General features: G+C 40.9%; 2 protein-coding genes across 5 annotated transcripts; one reads left to right on the top strand and one right to left on the bottom strand.

Moving 5' to 3' along the window:
• Positions 1–1,639: 1,639 nt before the first annotated feature.
• LOC108918559 (V-type proton ATPase subunit S1-like) lies at positions 1,640–8,923 on the top strand. The gene is made up of 10 exons (XM_018725961.2): positions 1,640–1,801; positions 2,663–2,786; positions 4,193–4,267; positions 4,352–4,542; positions 5,329–5,369; positions 5,835–5,920; positions 6,085–6,320; positions 6,855–6,905; positions 7,102–7,324; positions 7,810–8,923. Exons 1-10 carry the CDS (start codon positions 1,680–1,682, stop codon positions 8,017–8,019), a joined length of 1,359 nt encoding a protein of 452 aa, XP_018581477.1. The 5' UTR covers positions 1,640–1,679; the 3' UTR covers positions 8,020–8,923.
• Positions 8,924–9,252: 329 nt separating this feature from the next.
• Positions 9,253–17,152, bottom strand: LOC108918560 (L-rhamnose-binding lectin CSL1-like). 4 transcript variants are annotated; one of them, XM_018725963.2, is made up of 17 exons: positions 17,056–17,152; positions 16,798–16,882; positions 15,305–15,328; positions 14,470–14,526; positions 14,215–14,350; positions 13,953–14,059; positions 13,813–13,857; positions 13,199–13,331; positions 12,054–12,163; positions 11,899–11,943; positions 11,682–11,814; positions 11,217–11,326; positions 11,073–11,117; positions 10,451–10,586; positions 10,261–10,370; positions 10,124–10,156; positions 9,253–9,582 (listed from the first exon to the last, which is right to left on the bottom strand). In XM_018725963.2, exons 2-16 carry the CDS (start codon positions 16,829–16,831, stop codon positions 10,149–10,151), a joined length of 1,233 nt encoding a protein of 410 aa, XP_018581479.2. In that variant the 5' UTR covers positions 16,832–16,882; positions 17,056–17,152; the 3' UTR covers positions 9,253–9,582; positions 10,124–10,148. The 4 variants fall into 4 exon arrangements, with proteins under 4 accessions (XP_018581479.2, XP_018581478.2, XP_018581481.2 ...); XM_018725962.2 differs by having other exon boundaries at positions 16,798–16,921; positions 17,056–17,145; XM_018725965.2 differs by having other exon boundaries at positions 9,253–9,542; positions 16,798–16,921; positions 17,056–17,145.
• Between the last annotated feature and the right edge of the window lie 1,579 nt (positions 17,153–18,731).

Here is an 18,731-nt window from a genome sequence, read left to right as displayed (position 1 = left end):
TCACGTAGTTCACAGACCGTTTCAGGAATCAGGTGAAACTTCATCAACTACAATAATTGGTCTCCGCGCTCAGTCTGTTTGGAATTTGCCTGTTGTCCCATTGTTGGTGTGGGACTCCGGTTTCCTCACACACTTTAGATGCGCGTTTCAGTTGAACCGGTTACTCTAAACTACCCTAAGCGTGCGCGTGCGTACACACTCACACATACACATTTTCAGAACCGCTTGTCCCATACGGGGTCGCGGGGAACCGGAGCCCACCCGGCAACACAGGGCGTAGGGCCGGAGGGGGAGGGGACACACCCAGGACGGGACGCCAGTCCATCGCAAGGCACCCCAAGCGGGATTCGAACCCCAGACCCACTGTAGAGCAGGACCCGGTCCAACCCACTGCGCCACTGCGCCACCGCACCCCCTGCGTGCACACACTCGACATAGTTTTTTGAGTTTATTAATATTAATACTACTACTACTACTAATAATAATAATATAATAACAATAAGAATAGATTCTATTGTGCCCTTTCATAAGGAATAGGCTCCGGATCACCGCGACCCTGTCAGGACAAGCTGTTACTTAAACTGGATGGATGATTTTTTATTGTAATTTCCTTACGTATGGAACCTAAGTTTTAAAGAAAATTCTGAAAGATGAAGACAACATAGGCCTTGCATCAATCTCGAAGTGACAATACGATTGGAATTTTCTTTTAATTTGAAAAAAAAGCAATATATGACAACGACGACGCCAAATTTCATTTCATAAATACCCATAAATTCGACCGGGTTCTGCTCTCCAGTGGGTCGGGGGTTCGAGTCCCAGCGGGGTGCCTCGAAGTGGACTGGTGTCCCATCCTGGGTGTGTCCCCTCCCTCTCCAGCTTTACGCCCTGTGTTGCCGGGTTAGGCTCCGGCTCCCCGCGACCCCGTATGGGACAAGCGGTTCTGATGATGGATGTATGTATGTATGTATGTATGTATGTAAATACCCATAAAATGAAATTTGTCCGTTTATTTACAGTTCTTTCAGTGCCAATGCAATGCCAATGGTACTTCACTGGAAGCTCCGCGGAGGGTTCGTGTTAAGACATAGGATAGACAGGCAGAGCTAACCCGAACTTGTCGAGAGGGCAAGGGGGGCAGTTAAAAGAAGCAACACTTAAGTTTAGACACTAGTTTGTAGGGAATTACAGTACTGTACTCTGTTACAGTACTAATACTGACTTTACACTCACACTGGCAGTAAAATTAGGACCACAGTTTACTGAGTCTGAATCCGTGAACACCACCGGCACCGAATGAATCGCACTGACTGACTAGATGCTTACCATGTTTCTGCAATATGCAAATCCAGATTATGTACGATAAAATATGTCGAATTGAAAAATAACAGTTAAAAAGAAATACAAAACACTTGGGATGGCTTATTTTTGCGTGTCTACAACTAACCAGGGCAAACATTATTACAAGTGCGCACATCTTCCTCACACGACTATCCAGGTGGGGAAGCCACAAGCTAACGCTACGTACTTGAGCGATGTGGCTCCTCCCACTCGTACGTGACATCACAACGCCCCTCCCCCTTCAAGCATTTTTGCGGAAGTTCGGGTTCACGCCTCTCTCACATGACGGTCCGTCTGCCGCGGATCTCTTGTCGTCATTGCCGGCTGTGCGGCTGAAGATGGCGGAGAAGATGATCTTGCATCCGAGCAGTTCAACAGTCGTTTTTGCCGTTCTGCTGAACGTGTTCTTTACGGGAACCTACGGCAACCAGGTGCCGCTGATATTGTGGTCAAGTGGAGGGTAATTATTTAACTTACTTTCTCTTTCTCTTCGCGGAGCTCCGCAGTGTCGTTCGTGCGTTGAGTCGGACGGTAAATTTTAACTGTGGTAGGAGGAAGGTCGAGGAACCGGTCCGCTGGGCCATCTGTCTTGGGTTCCAGCCCGGGTTCCAGGGCCCAGGGCCTTTGCTTACAGCTTGACATGATCATGTGTGCGTCCGTAGAATCTCGGTCTCGAAATCAGGGTTAGGTGACGTACTCTGCTGCTGTTGTTGTACTGTGTTGTACCGCAGTAGAATCGATCGCACTCTGAGTCTGACTCTCCTCCTCCTGCTTAAGCCTTAAGCACTAGTAGTTTCCGTCGTCGTGTGTAAAACTGCTCCCTGGTTCGAATCCCTTTCTGCTGTAGAGCCCTTGATTTGATCAAAGACACTGTCACCCTGCTGAATTGGTGCAGTGTTGTGTAAATATATCCTGCTCAGTGGGTAAATCAGTGTAAAATTGATTGCCCAGCGCTCTAAGGCGCCTTGGATAGCGGGATAATAATACAGGTTTGTGGGAATAAAACACTGACATTTTTTGCATGTCTGGGGGGATGCAATTCAGTGTCTCCCTCCATGCCCTTAAATTTTAAAAGCTTCATCTTAATGTTTATGCGGGTTGCATATCGCTCTGAATTACTTGAGTAAAAACACCCTGCTCTATGGGTAAATAGTTGTAAGGAGCGCAGTGTACAGATCCAACCTGGTAAGTGACCTTGGACCCCCCTCCCCCTGAGGGGTTCACCTATTCTTTTCCTTGCGGTCAGGGTCTGTGTGTTGAGAGTACAGCTGGACCGGTCCTTCCTTCGTCCCTGACTGCAGCTCTGTCTTTGAGTCCACAGGAGCCCGATCCCCGAGGCTTCGCCTCCAGCGGGTCATGTTGTGTCCAGTTCCCAGCTGTCCAGCCTCCTGGCATCAGTGCTCAGCTCAGGCCCACGCGCCGTGGTACTTTTCCAGCAGGACAAGGTCAGCTGCGGCATCTGCGCGTTGTTTGCGTTAACTTCACGTTGTAACCGCTCGGAACGTGGCCCCTTTGTGCTGGGACAGCCGGTAGCGTGGTGGTTAGAACTGCTACCTTTAGACCTGAAGGTCGTGGGTTCAAATCCCACCTCCAGCTGTAGTACCCTTGAGCAAGGTACTTACCCTAAATTGCTCCTGTTAAAATTACCCAGCTGTATAAATGGGTAAGTAATTGGACATAGCTTGATGGTGTAAGTTGCTTTTGGAGAAAATTGTCAGATGAATGAATAAATGTAAATATACATCACTGATGTTTCCTCTTGCTAGTAATTTTATTTATTTCTGTTGTCCAGTTTGAAGCCAAGGGATCTTTTTTTCTTCTAAGTGAGTTTTAATTAGAAAGAGGAATTTGTGTGGCTGTCCTCGTGACCGTGTAAGATTTCCCATCCTTGTGTCACTGAGCCCTGTCTGTCGACACACTTTTTTTTTTTTTTAAAAACTTCCTCTATCCACCGCATCCATAAGCCCTCCAGCTACTGATATGTAGCCTGTGATTACTTATAAATTATCAGGTGTTTATTGGCTGCAGATAGTGTTCCAATGTGAAAGTCTTAGATGTGCTTCCCCAAAACGTTAAAAAAAAAAAGAAGCAATATTTTTATTAAGAGAGAAGCATGGATAGAGGTCCAAATTTTTGATCTGAAGGAATTGTGAAATATGCTACAGATTTCTGTGGATGTCAAGTACATTTTCCTTTTTGCTTTTTTCTTTTTCATGTTCCCCCCCCAACATCTTAAATTTTCATGTTGCATGTTACAGTTGTATATGGTGCTGCTTGACAGCATGTGAAGCTTATAGGGGTGATCATTATTCTTGTGTAAAATATTACATTAAACTTATCTAAAGGTTAAATCTCAAACTTATAGAATGAGTAAATGACTATGATTTACACTCCTGATTCTACTTACCTAATTGGTTTAACAAATACATCTTGGGCTTCACTTATTTTTACACCTGCACTACTACCACATTTTTTACCACACACAATTTCCTCTAAAGCAACATACGGAATTGGTCATTACACACCTATTATGTCACATGAGAAACACTGATTCTCCTTAAATAACCATTTTGTGGTAAAACTATGGGACACAAGAGCTTCACATACTTTCAAGCACCCCTATAGACACGTGTGAAGATATTTCAGCATAGCTGTTGGTTTCCTAACACTATTAAATTCAGTCTGTGTTTCAGGACAGATTGTAGTTTATAAAAATGTGAATGTCTGTATAGAGATGTTGTGTTGGGAGTTTTCATTTCTTTGTCTTCCAAGTTATTCAGAGTCCTACTTGAGTTCTTATGCGTTTCCCAAAAGTCATTTTGTGGATTCCCTTCCTTCCTTCCTTCTCCAGTTAAGCATAGATGACTTCACGGTTTTCGGAGGGGTGTTTGGCAATGAAGAAGACGGCGCCTTTCCCAACCTTAAGGTGAGCTTCACCGCCTTTTTCTCGCCCAGCCGAGACCAACAATGGAATCCACTGACGGGTCGGTGGTCTGTCTCTCTGCCCCAGTCTGCTTTGCAGAACTCCTCTGGCCAGCTGGTTCTGCCCTCAGTGTCACAACTGGGTTCAAGCAGGATCGTGCAGCTCCTTCAGGAGCAGCTGAGAACAACCCCACTGTACCTGGAGCCCAAAAACCTAGCCCAGCTCCATCTCAGTGCCTCGGATCCTGCCCTGCTGGTCGTCCGACTACCTTACTCTGGGTAAGACGGCGTGAGAGCCATCTTTGTGTAGTTAAGAAATATTACATTTATAACTGACAAGTGAATGTGACTGCTTCAGTGTTACACTTAAGAATGGTTGGGGCACCATGTATCATCATTGAGTTCAGGTAACTTTATTTGCATAACCTTACAGTGCAAAACATTGTGTGTCCACTAGTTCTGCAGGCCAAGTCTTAATGAAGTTTTGAGTGTTCTGCCATGCAGTCTGCTGTGATCATACAGATTATTTTGAGAAGATGAGCTCTGTAAATATTTTAGTAATGGGCTAATGATGATACATGGTTTTCAAACGGATGTTCTGGTTTTGGGGTTATTGGGCTTTATTGAACCGTTTGGGGGGTTTTCCTCATGCTTTACGCTCTGGAGGATCAAAGCTGATACACATTTAGGGAAAAGATTTGAGAAAATTAAGATTTACAAAAAACACCAGGAATCACAATGGATGACTTTATGCAATATAATTTTTTTTGCAGTATTCATACAAAAAAAAACCCCACAAACAATCTTTAACATCACTAGGCCGCATAGTCTCGTCCATTGTGGACCAGATCTGTGACGGGATGTTTTGCATCTTCCTTTCCTTGGACAGTTTATCATAGAAAGACCCAGTGTTTGGATTTTTGATTTCTGTGCTCTGTAAAGGATACTGAAACAACGAAATGGACCAACAGCTGATTATGTCCTGTTGTACACATTAAATTATGTCCCAGGTGTCATGTTTTTGATTCTGTCCTTAAATTGTCATGTTTGTGATCCCTCTTGTAGAACTGATGTGTCGTCTTCTAAAGATGATCTAAGAGCAAACGGTGAGTTAGTCTTGTTGGGCAAAGGCCAGGCTGCTCTTTTCGGCAGTTGTGTTAAACTGTGTGAATGTTAATATTCATGGTTCAAATAGTCATCTTAGGAAGTCTATACATTACAGCTTATTTGTTAGATAGGTCAGCGACTGCAAACAATGATTAAATACAAACTGACCTGTTTTTCTCAGTTTGGTTTTTTCTAAATAGGTCTTTTTGGTGTCATGCTTTGCAGTACTGCTCTATCCTTTACTCCCATCGTATACAAAGGGAGTTCATGGTCTCATGCTAGCAGACTCAAAGATTAACCTTTTGAAAGGGCTGGCACTTTGTTTTTATCATTCTGCCCGCTGGGCAGGTTGGATTAAAGTTTCTTTCAGTCGCATGTTCCACGTCATGGTTCGACATCTGTTATTGCTCACAGTCAAAGGGAACTGCTGGACGGTCTAACGACTGGTGTTTCCTGTGCCGTAGATGGAGTCATAGGCCGTATCCTAGACATCATGAAGGCACAGGCCATACCTTACACTGCTATATACACCGCTCACGGACCCTCTCAGGTAAAACCAAACAATGATACTTTTTCTCCTCGCACTTGTGTGGCTTCATGGGTTTTTGTTTGTTCCTCAGTCGAACCCTTCATCTCTGAGTTTGTGCACATTGTAATTTTCTTTTCAATATATTCCTGTGTTTTGTGTGTGTGTCTATTCGTTGTGGCCCACAGGTGATACAAGAGCAGTCTCTAGACTCCCAGCTGGTGGGCCGCTCTCTTCTGCAGACCAACGTTTACGCTCCGGTGCAGTTCAATGACTCGTCTAACAACGCCTGCATTCTGTTCTGGGCGAACAACTTCACTGTCAGCGTTTACCAGGGCAAGTGGGAAATGACGAATCTGACGACTCAGACCTTTGCCCAGACCCCCAAGTTGGATGGATCCAAATGCTCTGATACGGATTCAAGGTGAGAACAGACCTGACCTGCTCAGTTTCTCATTTGTGTGTCTTTTTTGATGCGAACCGCACGTGTTCTCCAGACAAGGTCTGACATAAGCGAATTTACATTTATTCACTATTCACAATGCTTTTCTCCATAGATTACACTGTTAAGCTACCTACAATTATTTACCCCTTTACACAGTTGGGTAATTTTTTTTTCTGGAGCAATTTAGGATATGTACAGTGTTAAAGGGTACAACAGAATGAGGTGGAATTTGAACCTTTGACCTCCAGTTCCAAGGTAGTCACTCTAACCACTACAGCACCTGCTGCCGCATGAAGAAATTTCAAAACATACAGCATCAGCAATTGTGTCAACAGTATGGCTGTTTTTCAACAGTAATGCTTATTTCATAATAACAGTAAAAAATGTAAATTGTGGAATAAAGGAGTGTGTGACCCTATGATGGAATATGTTTTGATATACAGTTGGTACTTTGTTGCTCTATTGGGAAAGTTACATGTGTAAACATAAATACTGATTCCATTTCCTCCCCAGACTCTCCATCAACTATGAAAATGTCCTGGGCTTCAAGTCCTTCCGTGTTACGTGAGTCTTCTCATCCATCTCACAAAAAAAGACACACAAGGTCAAATTGCAGGAACTTGAGTTGCATAGACTTTAAGTGCTGTCGTGCCTGTCGGTGGCGTTCGAGACTCCAGGTGCACTTACTGAATGCAGGTTGGTTCAAGCTGTCAGTTCGAGCTGTTGGACTATGTCTCTTCTAAAGCTATTCTGCTTGCAGGTTCGTCATGAGTCAACGTGATTACAAGGTGTCAGCACGAAAATGGTTCACCTTGGACCAGATATTGCTGGAATATGACAACCAGAATACCACCCTCAATGACACCCGTGACATCTATGCCCCTGGCGAGTACTCTTACCACTGTGAATCTGTCAACATTTTCAGCAGTGCCCCACGCACACCCAGTGCCACCCAGTGGATGCTCACCTTCGGTGGTTTCCAGGTACAGGCTGCCCTACAACTTTCCTTGTAGCACATGAATGCTGCTGCTTTAAAAATCTTTCACAGAAAGCAATTTAAACATGTGAGGTGAGATGAAGTGATCAAGATGAGTTAGTCACAACAGGTACTGCTGGTGGTTCACACCTCCTATATTGTGTGTTTGAATCTGGCTCAGTCTGTGTGGAGCTTGCCTGTTCCTAGTTTCATGTGGGTTTCCTCCCACTGTCTGAAAATGTTTCGGTTGAATCGGTGACCAGCATACCTGTAGAGTGTGGTGTGACGGTGCCCTGTAGTGTGAATGGTTAGGCACTCGACTAGATTAATGTATCTCGCAGTGTAAGTTGCCTTGGACAAAGGTGTTAAACAAAAGTACCAGTTAATGATTTTTAAACTGGTGAACTTTCAGAGTATAGTTGTTTTATTGACTGAGTAGCTCTAAGTCAGGAGAACAGTGCCACTATAAGCAATAAATTTTCCCTATCACAGATCCAGGGATTCAGTGTGACCAAGGGTCGGTTCTCCTATGCCAATGACTGTGCCAGCTTCTTCACACCAGCAATCTGGATGGGCCTGCTGACATCACTGCTCATGCTGCTGATCCTCACCTATGGTCTGCACATGATCATGCAGGTGTGCACCATGGACCGCTTTGATGACCCCAAGGGCCCCACCATTTCAGTGCCCCAGAACGAGTGACAGGAGGTGCGCCATCACCCAAAAAAATTTCCCCCCCCCCTTCTGTTGCTCACAAGGCCTTGCAACATGTAAAATGAGTGGAATAACTTTTCCTTTCATCTCTTCAATTCCTTCTTCTGAACATCGTTGTGATATTGTTTTATTTCTGTCTTTTCTCACTTTCCTGGAATTCCAAAACCACTACTCATTTATCTGAGACTTGTCTCCTACCCCCCAAGCATTTACAGTTTATAATTTAATTTCAAAACTAGCTATATTTTTGACATACTATGCAAGTGATCTGTTCAATGCAGTACAGGATCCTAAAGTCATTAAGTAATTTTACTTCAATGAAAAACAGTGAGAATTTCTTACTCATGAACAGTAAATGTTAATCTTTTCTCTGATTACAGCTACTGAGTTATTTGCCATTTGCAGTTCCTGCAGTAAACTTGTGCTGTTTACAACTGATTCAGGAGTTAAACAATGCACATCACAGTAAATGTGCCTTAAAATTCTGTTCCTAACTTGCCTTTTGAGATTCACAGCTCAGTGTATCAAAACACAAATAATAGATTTGAGTTTATTATGGATCTGTATTGAAATCTCAGGTATGAAACAAGTAGCCAAGAATAAATATTTTGGTTTCCTTTGCTGTAACTTTGAATTTGTACGCAATACAATCATTAGTGAAATGAAAAGATGAAACTGAGAGTTTGATCTTTCATGTACGTACCAGGAAAAACTACTGCATACATGTAACTTGTAAAAAATGTTTGTTCATGTTTACATGTCATTGTTGGATGTAAATATTTTTCTAATTCTGTTTTGACCAAATATATTCAAATGACACGGTGAAACGAATGACCTTTGGATGATGGAAATGTAGTAAATTTAATTTAAATAAAATTGTCTACTTTGTTTCTGCACTGTTTCAGTTGGATCTTGCCTAGTAATACTGTATTTTGATATTCCACATTACAAGACTCTAGAATATAGTAGGGTTTAAAGATGAGAAGCAATACCCCACACCACACTCAAGTATGCAAGGGATGTTTCACTTACAGAACAGTTCAGTTTTGCCACCCATTAATCCCAGCTATACTCCATCTTCAGTCCTCTCATCATACTGTTCTCCAGCATTAAGGGGTTTTGAAAAACACAAAAGACTCTCTAAATTGGTATTTTACAAACATGTCTAAATACAAGTGCAGCAATTTTTAATGTAGACTATATAAGCAAGTCATGCTAATCATAGATCCACCCCCAATAATCTTTAATATGCAGAAGATCAGTCTAGGCCACATCCATGAGACTTTTCCATGACATTTCCTGTAACAAGCATTAACCACATTCCTTTTGGAGGAAACCTTATATGTTCTAAGAGAGCCATTTGGATATACGCAGTTTAGAAGAAGCTGTATTTGTGATGGGATAGCTATTTTCGAGTTTCGTTTGTTCAAACTGTTTAAAAATGCCCACTCCACAGCTGTGTTTGATTTGCAGAACATTTTGCTTGTGATTCCATTCAAGTTACTTTTCACCTAAAATGGACAGCAAGTGAAAAACAGAGTTGTGGTGGTGCTGAAGGAGAAAAAGCAAAGGACAATAGATTTAGAAATAAAACTGAAAACAGTGCAACATGAACATATACTGTAGTTATATGCTAACATGAATATATGTGAAATTAGTGAAGAAATATAATAGCTGTTATGGAATGTCACTTTTGTGAAAGTTAACTATGTAATAAGGGGACAGCTGGTAGAGTAGTAGTTAGAACTGCACCTTTTGAACCCAAAGGTTACAGGTTTAAATCCTACCTCCAGCTGTAGTACCCTTGAGCAAGGTACTTGCTCTCAATTGCTCCAGTAAAATTACGCAGCTGTATAAATGGATAAATAATTGTAGATACATTAACATTTTAAGTTGCTTTGGAGAAAAGTGTGAACTACATGAGTAAATGTAAATGTAATACAGTTTGTAAGGATATTTGTGACATATGATGGGAATGATACCCTATCATAAATTGAGGACTGCCCGCATAGTGTGATTTTTTTTTTTTTTTTTTTTTTAAATATACAATATCTGCAATCAATCAGCAACAATGATCAAATAATTTCCTTACCAGGCACGGAAGGATGTCTTCAGAGTCAAGCAACTGTAAAAGTATAGCTAGTCTTAGACTGAAATATATGAACCTGAACCAAATCCAATTGCATTTGAAGACTGCACTGAAATGCACAGTGAAAATACCGCACTTACTTGCAGGGAGGCAGCCATATGACACTTCCAGGTATTTGTACGTGCCATAACATGGATCCGTAAAGACGCTGTTTGAGGCCATCACTTCGCACTTGCTTCTGTCATTACACCTGTCGAGAGTAACAGTACAGCTATACATTCATTCTATTTGGATTTATAGGTAGAGTATGCTTTGCAGTAAAAGCTTTACTTTTCAGACATCACTTTAAAGGCACCAGGCAGGAAGCAGTTAGTGGTAGTTGTCTGACTGTCAGGACGGCCAGCACTGCAGACAGTGGAGTTACTCCGACCGTAGTTTGCGTCATAGACCATTATGAGGTCCTTCCCTGTAAACACACAGCCAACATCAGCAAATGCATAAACTCCAGATACTTTCAATTTGAGGATGAGGTCAGGGTGTAATTATACAGTGGTGCTCAAAAGTATGTGAACCCTATAGGGATGATCTCTATTGTTGTATAAAATATTTTTAAAAATCTAAATCTTCAAATGGACTTATGAAATAAACAAATAATGATTTACACTCCTGATTCTATTTATCTACTAGGTTTAACCAATGCAACTTAGGCTTCACTTATTTTTGCAACTGCACTACTGCCATGTTTTCACATATGATTTCCTCTAAAGTAACATATGGAATTGGTCATTACACACCTATTATGTCGCATGAGAAAGACTGATTCTTATTAAATGACCATTTTGTGGTAAAACTATGGGACACAAGTTGTGCACACACTTTCAAGTTTATCTTGGGGTGCAAACGAACTCAATTATAATAATGGGAACTGTATGCCTGTGTCATTCTGCCATACCGCAGCCAAGGTAACTGATGGAACCTTCACATGTTATACTTCTCCCTAGCATCATGAACAGAAAGAATTCAAAGATTAATACATTAGTCACTTATTGAAATGTATTGAAATCTTCGCCATTTCTTGTCACGTATATTATCTTACTGGCAGGGAAACAGCCGTAAAACACCTCAAGGTACTTTTTGGTGCCGACACATGGATCAGGGAAGGCAGAGTTTGTGGCTGAGACAGAACATCGAGTCTTGCCATCACATCTGATAATGAATACAATGTTATAAAAAAAGTTAGTATGACTTCAGGACAAAAACTGTGTATTTTTAAATACAGGGATATTTGCTCTTCTAACCTGAGGAATGGTAAATATTCTGATTTAACTTGAAAATACATGTGTGCTAAGCAAAATGACTGATACAATGGCAAAAGACGAGACTTTATCATCACAAGGAACACATTCTGTCGATGGTATGAATGTCCCGATGATCAAACAAACCAGGACAATTTTGGCCAAAAGACCAAAATAATCTAGAACTGCAGTTTTTGCATAAAAAAACACACCTCATCATATTTATGCACGGGATTCTACTCGTGTATTGAGTGTTTAATAATTACCTGATAGACAACATCTGAGTACAATTAAGGAAACAATTCACATTAGCCACTTTGTGTGGGTCATGTCCAGCAGAACAAGTTGTTCCATCCCTGCGTCCATAAGTAGCATAGAAGACTTTTATAACGTCTGTTCCTGTGTGAAACACAAAATGTAACTGGTCACTGGCTTCATTTTTAATAAAGGAACTGAATAAATTACAAACAGAAGGTACCGCACCGCAGTTGAGTTCACTGACGGAGTGTTCACAGCTTACGCTGCCCTCTGAAGAACAAGTGAATAAGAATTTGAGTCAATACTTTTACACTGCAGTGTAATACAATCACTGCATGTTGATGCGGTTTTAAAAGAAACCATTATTTTTCATTACTCACTAACAGGGAGGCAGGTGTATGAAGTGTTCAGGTATTTGATGCCATCAGCACAGGGATCAGACAGGAAAGCTGGACTTACACTCAGCTCACATACCCTCTTTCCATTGCACCTATTCATTTTGTAACACAAAACAAGTAGCAAGAGTATTAAAATGCATTATTTTGTCACTTGCTATAACTTCTCTTTGAAGAGATATAGACATTTATTCATTCATTTTACCACAAAATGATCTGGAGTCAACCTAAAGCGGTCCTAGGTAGGATGAAGTGTAGGACTGGGTGCACCTCCAGCCAAACCAGAGTACTCACTCACACACACACAGAGTTCAATTTGGTGTGTGTGTGTGTGTGTGTGTGTGTGTGTACATTACATGCATACATTTATTTATTTAGCGGACCCTTTTCTCCAAAGCAGTTTCCAATGAACTCTATGTAGCGTTATCAGCCCACACACCTTATTCACCATGGTGACTTACACTGCTAGATACACTTACAATGGGTTACTCATCCATACATCAGTGATACACACTCTCTCTGTGTCACTCACACACTATGCGGAACCTGAACAGAATGTCTTTGGACTGTGGGAGGAAACCAGAGCACCCAGAAGAAACTCACACAGACACGGGGAGAACACGCAAATTCCATACAGGCTGAGTGGGGATCAAACATGTCCTCTCGCACCACCCAGGTGCTTTGAGACAGCAGTGCTACTTGCTGTGCCACTGTGCCACCCTATCCATACTCACCTATGATTTCACATTGCAAGTTATCAACTAAATATCCCAAATCACTCTAAACAGAAATAATTCAAAATAAAATGTTCTCACAGGAGCTTATTCACTATCCTTAACCACTGTTCAAGTAAGGGTCACAGTGGTCAGGAGCCTATCCTGGAAGCAGTAGGCTAGTCAGAGCAATGGAGTTATCATTTATGCTGAAACACATCTCTGAACTATGAGAGGAAGCACACATGAACACGGGAAGAACATGGAAACTCCACACAGATGGTGCTTGATTTGAACCTGCAACCAAACGGCTCACGTACAGTGAAACAGCAGCACCACCATCCCACAGCTCATAGCAAATCTAAAAACAAAATCATGCAGTAGCGTTGTGCGGACAGCTATGCGATGTGTGATTACTTTTGGGAGAGGACTGATAATGCTTCAGACTGGAGACACTCTGGATCATCCACCTGTTGATGGGGTTCACCTTCACTGGATAAAAAGGCAGTGTGTCTGTAGTTTGCCTTGTGGATGCTTATCACACCCTCTTCTACAAAACAGAGGTAAAGAAGCATCAGACAACTGGAGGTTTTTTGGAGTGTCAATGATGAGACACAATAAAGGTTAAGAAGGTTGTTATTACTGCTCCGCAGTGTTACCGGGTGTTCTCCATCACAGATGTATGCACACATTTGAAAAAGAGCACACAGCCATACTGATGTTAATGTCCTGTGTGTGTCCTGTGTGCTTGCAGCTCATCCACCAGCAAATATGTGACAGCTTTTAATACAGCCTGACATTTAATTCAGTGCATTCTTAAAACAAAAGTCAATTAAGGCCTTCTAGACTCTGTTCCTGGTGTGTGAAAAATTTCTAGAAAACAACTTGGTTCTTTCTACAGTATGCAATTCACAGGAATAAGTATAGGAAACTACAGAAGGTATGAGTAATGAAATGATGATGTAGGCACACTCCAACAGCAGGAATACCTAACCCATTACAAATTGGTTTCTTGTAAATTTTAAACATACCACAGCTGAGACGTTGAACAAAGCCTTCAGGAGTAACTGCAGTATCTGTAAAAGAGTTAATATTGGAGTAATGTATTATATTTTAAAAAGTGCACTTATGAAAATCCATTTCCATTTTGTACAGGATAAAACACACTTACATTTCTCTAGACAGCTGTATGCAATATCCAAGTATTTAAAGGTGCCCTTGCATGAGTCAGGAAATACAGAAGTCGAGAGCAAGTCACAGAGTGCTTCACCATCACATCTTATACAGGGGGAAAAAGAAAAATAAAGACCAAGGAGTGATACTGTAAAAAGCAAACATAACTATAGTCAAAGTATTTGAAGATTGCCACATTTCCTGATAATACAAATGAAATATACCGTGGGCCACATTTCTGGAAAGCAAAAAAATCCTACCTCTCAGATATAATTTTGTAGGCTTCAGGCAGCGAGCAGGTTACATTGGACATGTTGGGAAGTGGTTGAACATGACCACAAAAAAAGGAATCCGTGTACCTGTACTTGGCATCATAGATCTTGATGACACTGTGTGCTGTCATTTAAAAAGTACAATGTACTCAGTACCTTTAATAATCTAAGATTTCATATAATTCCTTCAACTGGATTAACAGGCACTATGAAAGATGAACCATTATCCAGATGATACTTTACCACAGAACAATGAAATGGGAGACCCTTCACACATAACACTCCTTTTAATTTCAGATCCTGAAAAAAATAGATTGTCGATGTTTATTCAACAAATAGTAATAAATTATTATAAATCATATTTATAGTACACTTAATATCTGTTATTTTAATTCCGCTTGTATAAAACATTGGACAAGTATACTCCTTTTGTTGAAAGGAGGGAGGAAAATCACTTGTATGTCAATAACCTGTATTGCAGTGATAAATTTGCCCAAAAAGCAACACGAAAATGAGTCTCACTACATTTCAGATCATAAAAAAACCCAAACAAGTCACTGTAAAATGTATAACTAGTGTACCCCACAACTTTTAGTGCCATATATAAATGCCATCCTTCAGAAGCTGTTAACCCTGATTCTCATAGAAAAAAACTGCGGCCATCATCATTTTTGAAGGACAAATCAATTTTATCAGGTAACATTTAGGCACTTTAAGCTGTCAGGTAGACTGAAAACCAGCAGAGTCACTGACACATGAGGACTGGGGATTGAAACCACAGATAGCCTTTTTTCTACCACAACGGTGGAGGTGTGTGTGTGTGTGTGTGTGTGTGTGTGTGTGTGTGTGTGTGTGTGTGTGAGATCCCTTGTGTGAGAGCCATTGTATCTGTAGGTGTTTTGAGCACCCCCCCCATCTCTTAATTGATATACCTAAATAATTTTCTGGAGACTAATTCACTTCATTTGGTGGTTCTCGTGTAATTCTAACAGTAATTAAAACATTCCCTATAACTTGTAGGCCATTCAGGTCCAGGGTTCACATTTACTGATCAATGGAACAAAAAAAGCCAACTTACCTAAACAGTAAGCAGCCATTGCAACTAGAAAAAAACACAAGAAGCATGAATTTATCAGACTTTTCTGTTCACAACAAATGAATATGAACAGAATCATGAAATGTTGTAATGATTGCAGTTAGGCTCTAAGGGCTGGTTCTGGTGACCCTCCTTTCTCGCTTTCTGTGTGTGTGTGTGTGTGTGTGTGTGTGTGTGTGTGTGTGTGTGTGTGTGTTTCAACATCCTGGCTCATCTGTGCCAAATATCCTTTGTCAGTCTGACTACATTAAAGCAGTGAAGCTCTAGTTTAACCATTAACGGAATTTTCACATAATCGAAGAAAGAAGCAGGTAGCCATTGAAAGAAGTTTCACTGCAGAAGTGAACACGACTGTTCTACTGAAAAAAAAACAAGTTATTTGTTCATGCTACATGCTAAGTTACACACTGGTGCATGCCAGGGCTCACAAACCAAATTTGAGCTCTCAGGGGAAAATGCCTTCTTAGTCCATTTCAATACATTATTTACGCAACAGACTGTACTATGAACACCAGTAGCAGTTTCGGTGCAAATACATGCTAGGGTATCATCAGTATTTTCGCCCTTTATGCACCGTTTAGCTCTGATGATGCACATAGGCCTATTTCAAAATGTCCACAATGTCATGGTGATTTTGACATTTTACTCATTAAAAAATAATTGTTCTATATTAAAGAAAGAAAACGCAAAAGTAACAGGACAGAAAAGCTGGTTTAATAGTTGGATCTGCTTCCAATATTGAGGGAAATAAGATGTCAAAAAGATGAAAACGCTGTGAGGGACAAATAGTGCTTTGAGCACATATTGATGTTTTATTCGGGTAACTAAACAAGAGAACGACCCGCTAACAGACTGTTGCAAAAGTAAAAATATTTCTATTAATAGTTCTGTCATAAGACAAAGGTAGCGAAGTTTCAGTCAGAGCCGTCAGCCTGGGAGAACTGGGTTCGAGTCTCATCGCAGGACCTTTCCAGATCTTTATTTATTCAGTTAGCTGACATTTTTTTTCCAAAGCAGCTTACAGTGTTAATCTATTTACAGTTGCTTTCCCATTTTTACATCTGGATAACTTTACTGGAGCAATTTAGGGTATGTACCTTGTTGAAGGGTTACTACAACTGGAGGTGAGATTCAAACCTATGACCTTTGGATCTGAACGCAGCATTTCTAACCATTACAGTACAAGCCGCCCAGATACAAAGTAACGAGGTGTAAATCTCAGCAAGAGCAGAGCTATGAGATTATTGCGGCCTATTAAACTGATAATAATGTGTGGCATGTGTACAAAATGACAATCCAGGACAGAATTGGAAAGAAACAAAAGAAGAATAACATGAAACACAACGTACATCATATTCTTATTTTTACCTTATGCAAAGGAAAAAGGAAATCTAAAAATAACTTCCCCAAACACTACCTGCTAGTATCTAGGTACTTTGCTCTGACCCTCTTAGAAATACTTTCATTTTACTTACGAACAAGCAGACACAGTTTGTAGTTCAGCATCATGGCAGCTGAACACCTGGCCCTTCAAGCAGACGCTGAGGCTGGTCACCGGTTCTGCTTACAGGAGCGTCGAGCATCGAGAAATGATCGGGACTTGGGCACAAAGTGTTCTCTTTAAATTCGTCAAATGTACATTGCTGTTCTGTATTGCACTTAAAGACAGGGGCTTTGTAACATGCTATGAAGTTATTTACTGTGTATTATTTCCGTTCTGGATGTTTAATTACCTCAGCTAAAGAGCAGCCCGTCTCTGGTTCGGTGATCCAGTCCAGGTTATTGCCTTTTGCTTGTACTTTTGTACTTTATGTACGGAACTGTGGTGTAACTGGGGTAGTTGAGTTTGTGGAGTTGCGGTATTTGTTGAGGCTAAAGGGCATCTAACGTGTGTGGAAGGCAGGGGTTTGGGATTCCAGACTGCACTGATGAGCCTTCCGGAGGTGTCATGAGCCTAATTCAACGAAACACAGATGAAGGGAGGTGCCCACTTGACAACCTCAATGAAATACCCATGTTGATACCCTGTGGTTGTGCTGGGTAGGGAAGGAAGTTAAGGTTTTTGGTTCAAGTCATGGAGATATATTTTTTGGCAATGCTGAATGTTGTTTTCTGTGGCTTCATGGTGATGTTGGTTGGACTGGGTCCTTGTATAGAGTCGTTGTAATATACGCATGGGTTGTAACACCTTATCCTGTGTATGTTGAATGTCATCTATCACCCGCGTTTCTCCAAAGCGGCCTACAAATCCCAGAAAACAAAGGTACATTTCACTGTCACACGGACACACTTGCAAACTCCCGTTTCTGGCTGTACTGTTCATTAGTCCATTTTGTTAATTAATTAGTTAGGTCATTAGTTCGTTTACGCTTTTCACGTATCACACGTGACATAAAAACATTTCCATAACCCACTCTTGGTCCCAATTAAGTTCCTAAGTCTAGGAGCAACGACATTTACATTTACATTTATTCACTTAGCAGACGCTTTTGCCCAAGCAACTTACAACAGATACTATGTAGTGTTACTAGCCCACACACCTTATTCACCAAGGTGATTACCTTGCTAGAACTATGGTGTCAGAGCATTTACAGTAACACCAGCATTCAGTTAGGAAACTGCACCATAAAGTAAGTATGGCAGAACAGTTTTCTATACATTAATGCATTTAGCTGATGCTTTTCTCCAAAGCAAATTACAACATTAAGGTATTTACACTAATTTACCCATTTATGCAGCTGGGGAATTTCAGTAGAGCAATTTCAAGTAAGTAGCTTACTCAATAGCACTACAGACAGAAGTGGGAATCAAACCCACAGCTATTGGGTCCAACTGTAGTAGCTTTAACCACTATGCAACTAGCTCTCCTACAGCTCTACTGTACAACTGGTTGTTTTCCCATCATTCCTGATAGGTTTGGTTCACAGAAACCTTTCTCGTTATTTACGTACTTGGTGCTAGGGTATTTCTTACTTTTATTCCTTTTATTAGGAATAAATACCTAATAAAAGGAATAAAAGTAAGAATATTTTGCAGGTTCCACTGAGCAGCTCATGTTTATAATGAAGAACTTTCTAAAACTGTCACAGCTAAACTTTTCCCGCTAATTGCTTTGCTTTCTCTGCAATCATTCAGTTAAATAACACATCCAATATGGCGGACAGACACTCCTGCAGAATTGCATACAGTTCCCATAATGCCCCAGTCTCTTAAAGCAACACTGTCACATTCTTTAACTGACTGACAGACAAGAGAGAGCTTGATGCAGATGCGTCGACTACTGTATATTCCTGCACTTCTGCTTCACTGACACAATGTGTGACTTTCTTTTTTTGGGATATGCTTTGGATAAATTTTGTTTTTTTTTCTGTAATTCAAAAACTGGGTATAAAAGCCAAGAGCTGTTGTA

This window comes from Scleropages formosus, chromosome 22 (assembly GCF_900964775.1).
Source record: "Scleropages formosus chromosome 22, fSclFor1.1, whole genome shotgun sequence".
In the NCBI taxonomy this organism is placed as follows: Eukaryota; Metazoa; Chordata; class Actinopteri; order Osteoglossiformes; family Osteoglossidae; genus Scleropages; species Scleropages formosus.
The sequence above is the reverse complement of the archived record's forward strand: the minus strand, read 5'-3'. Positions and strand labels throughout refer to the sequence as shown.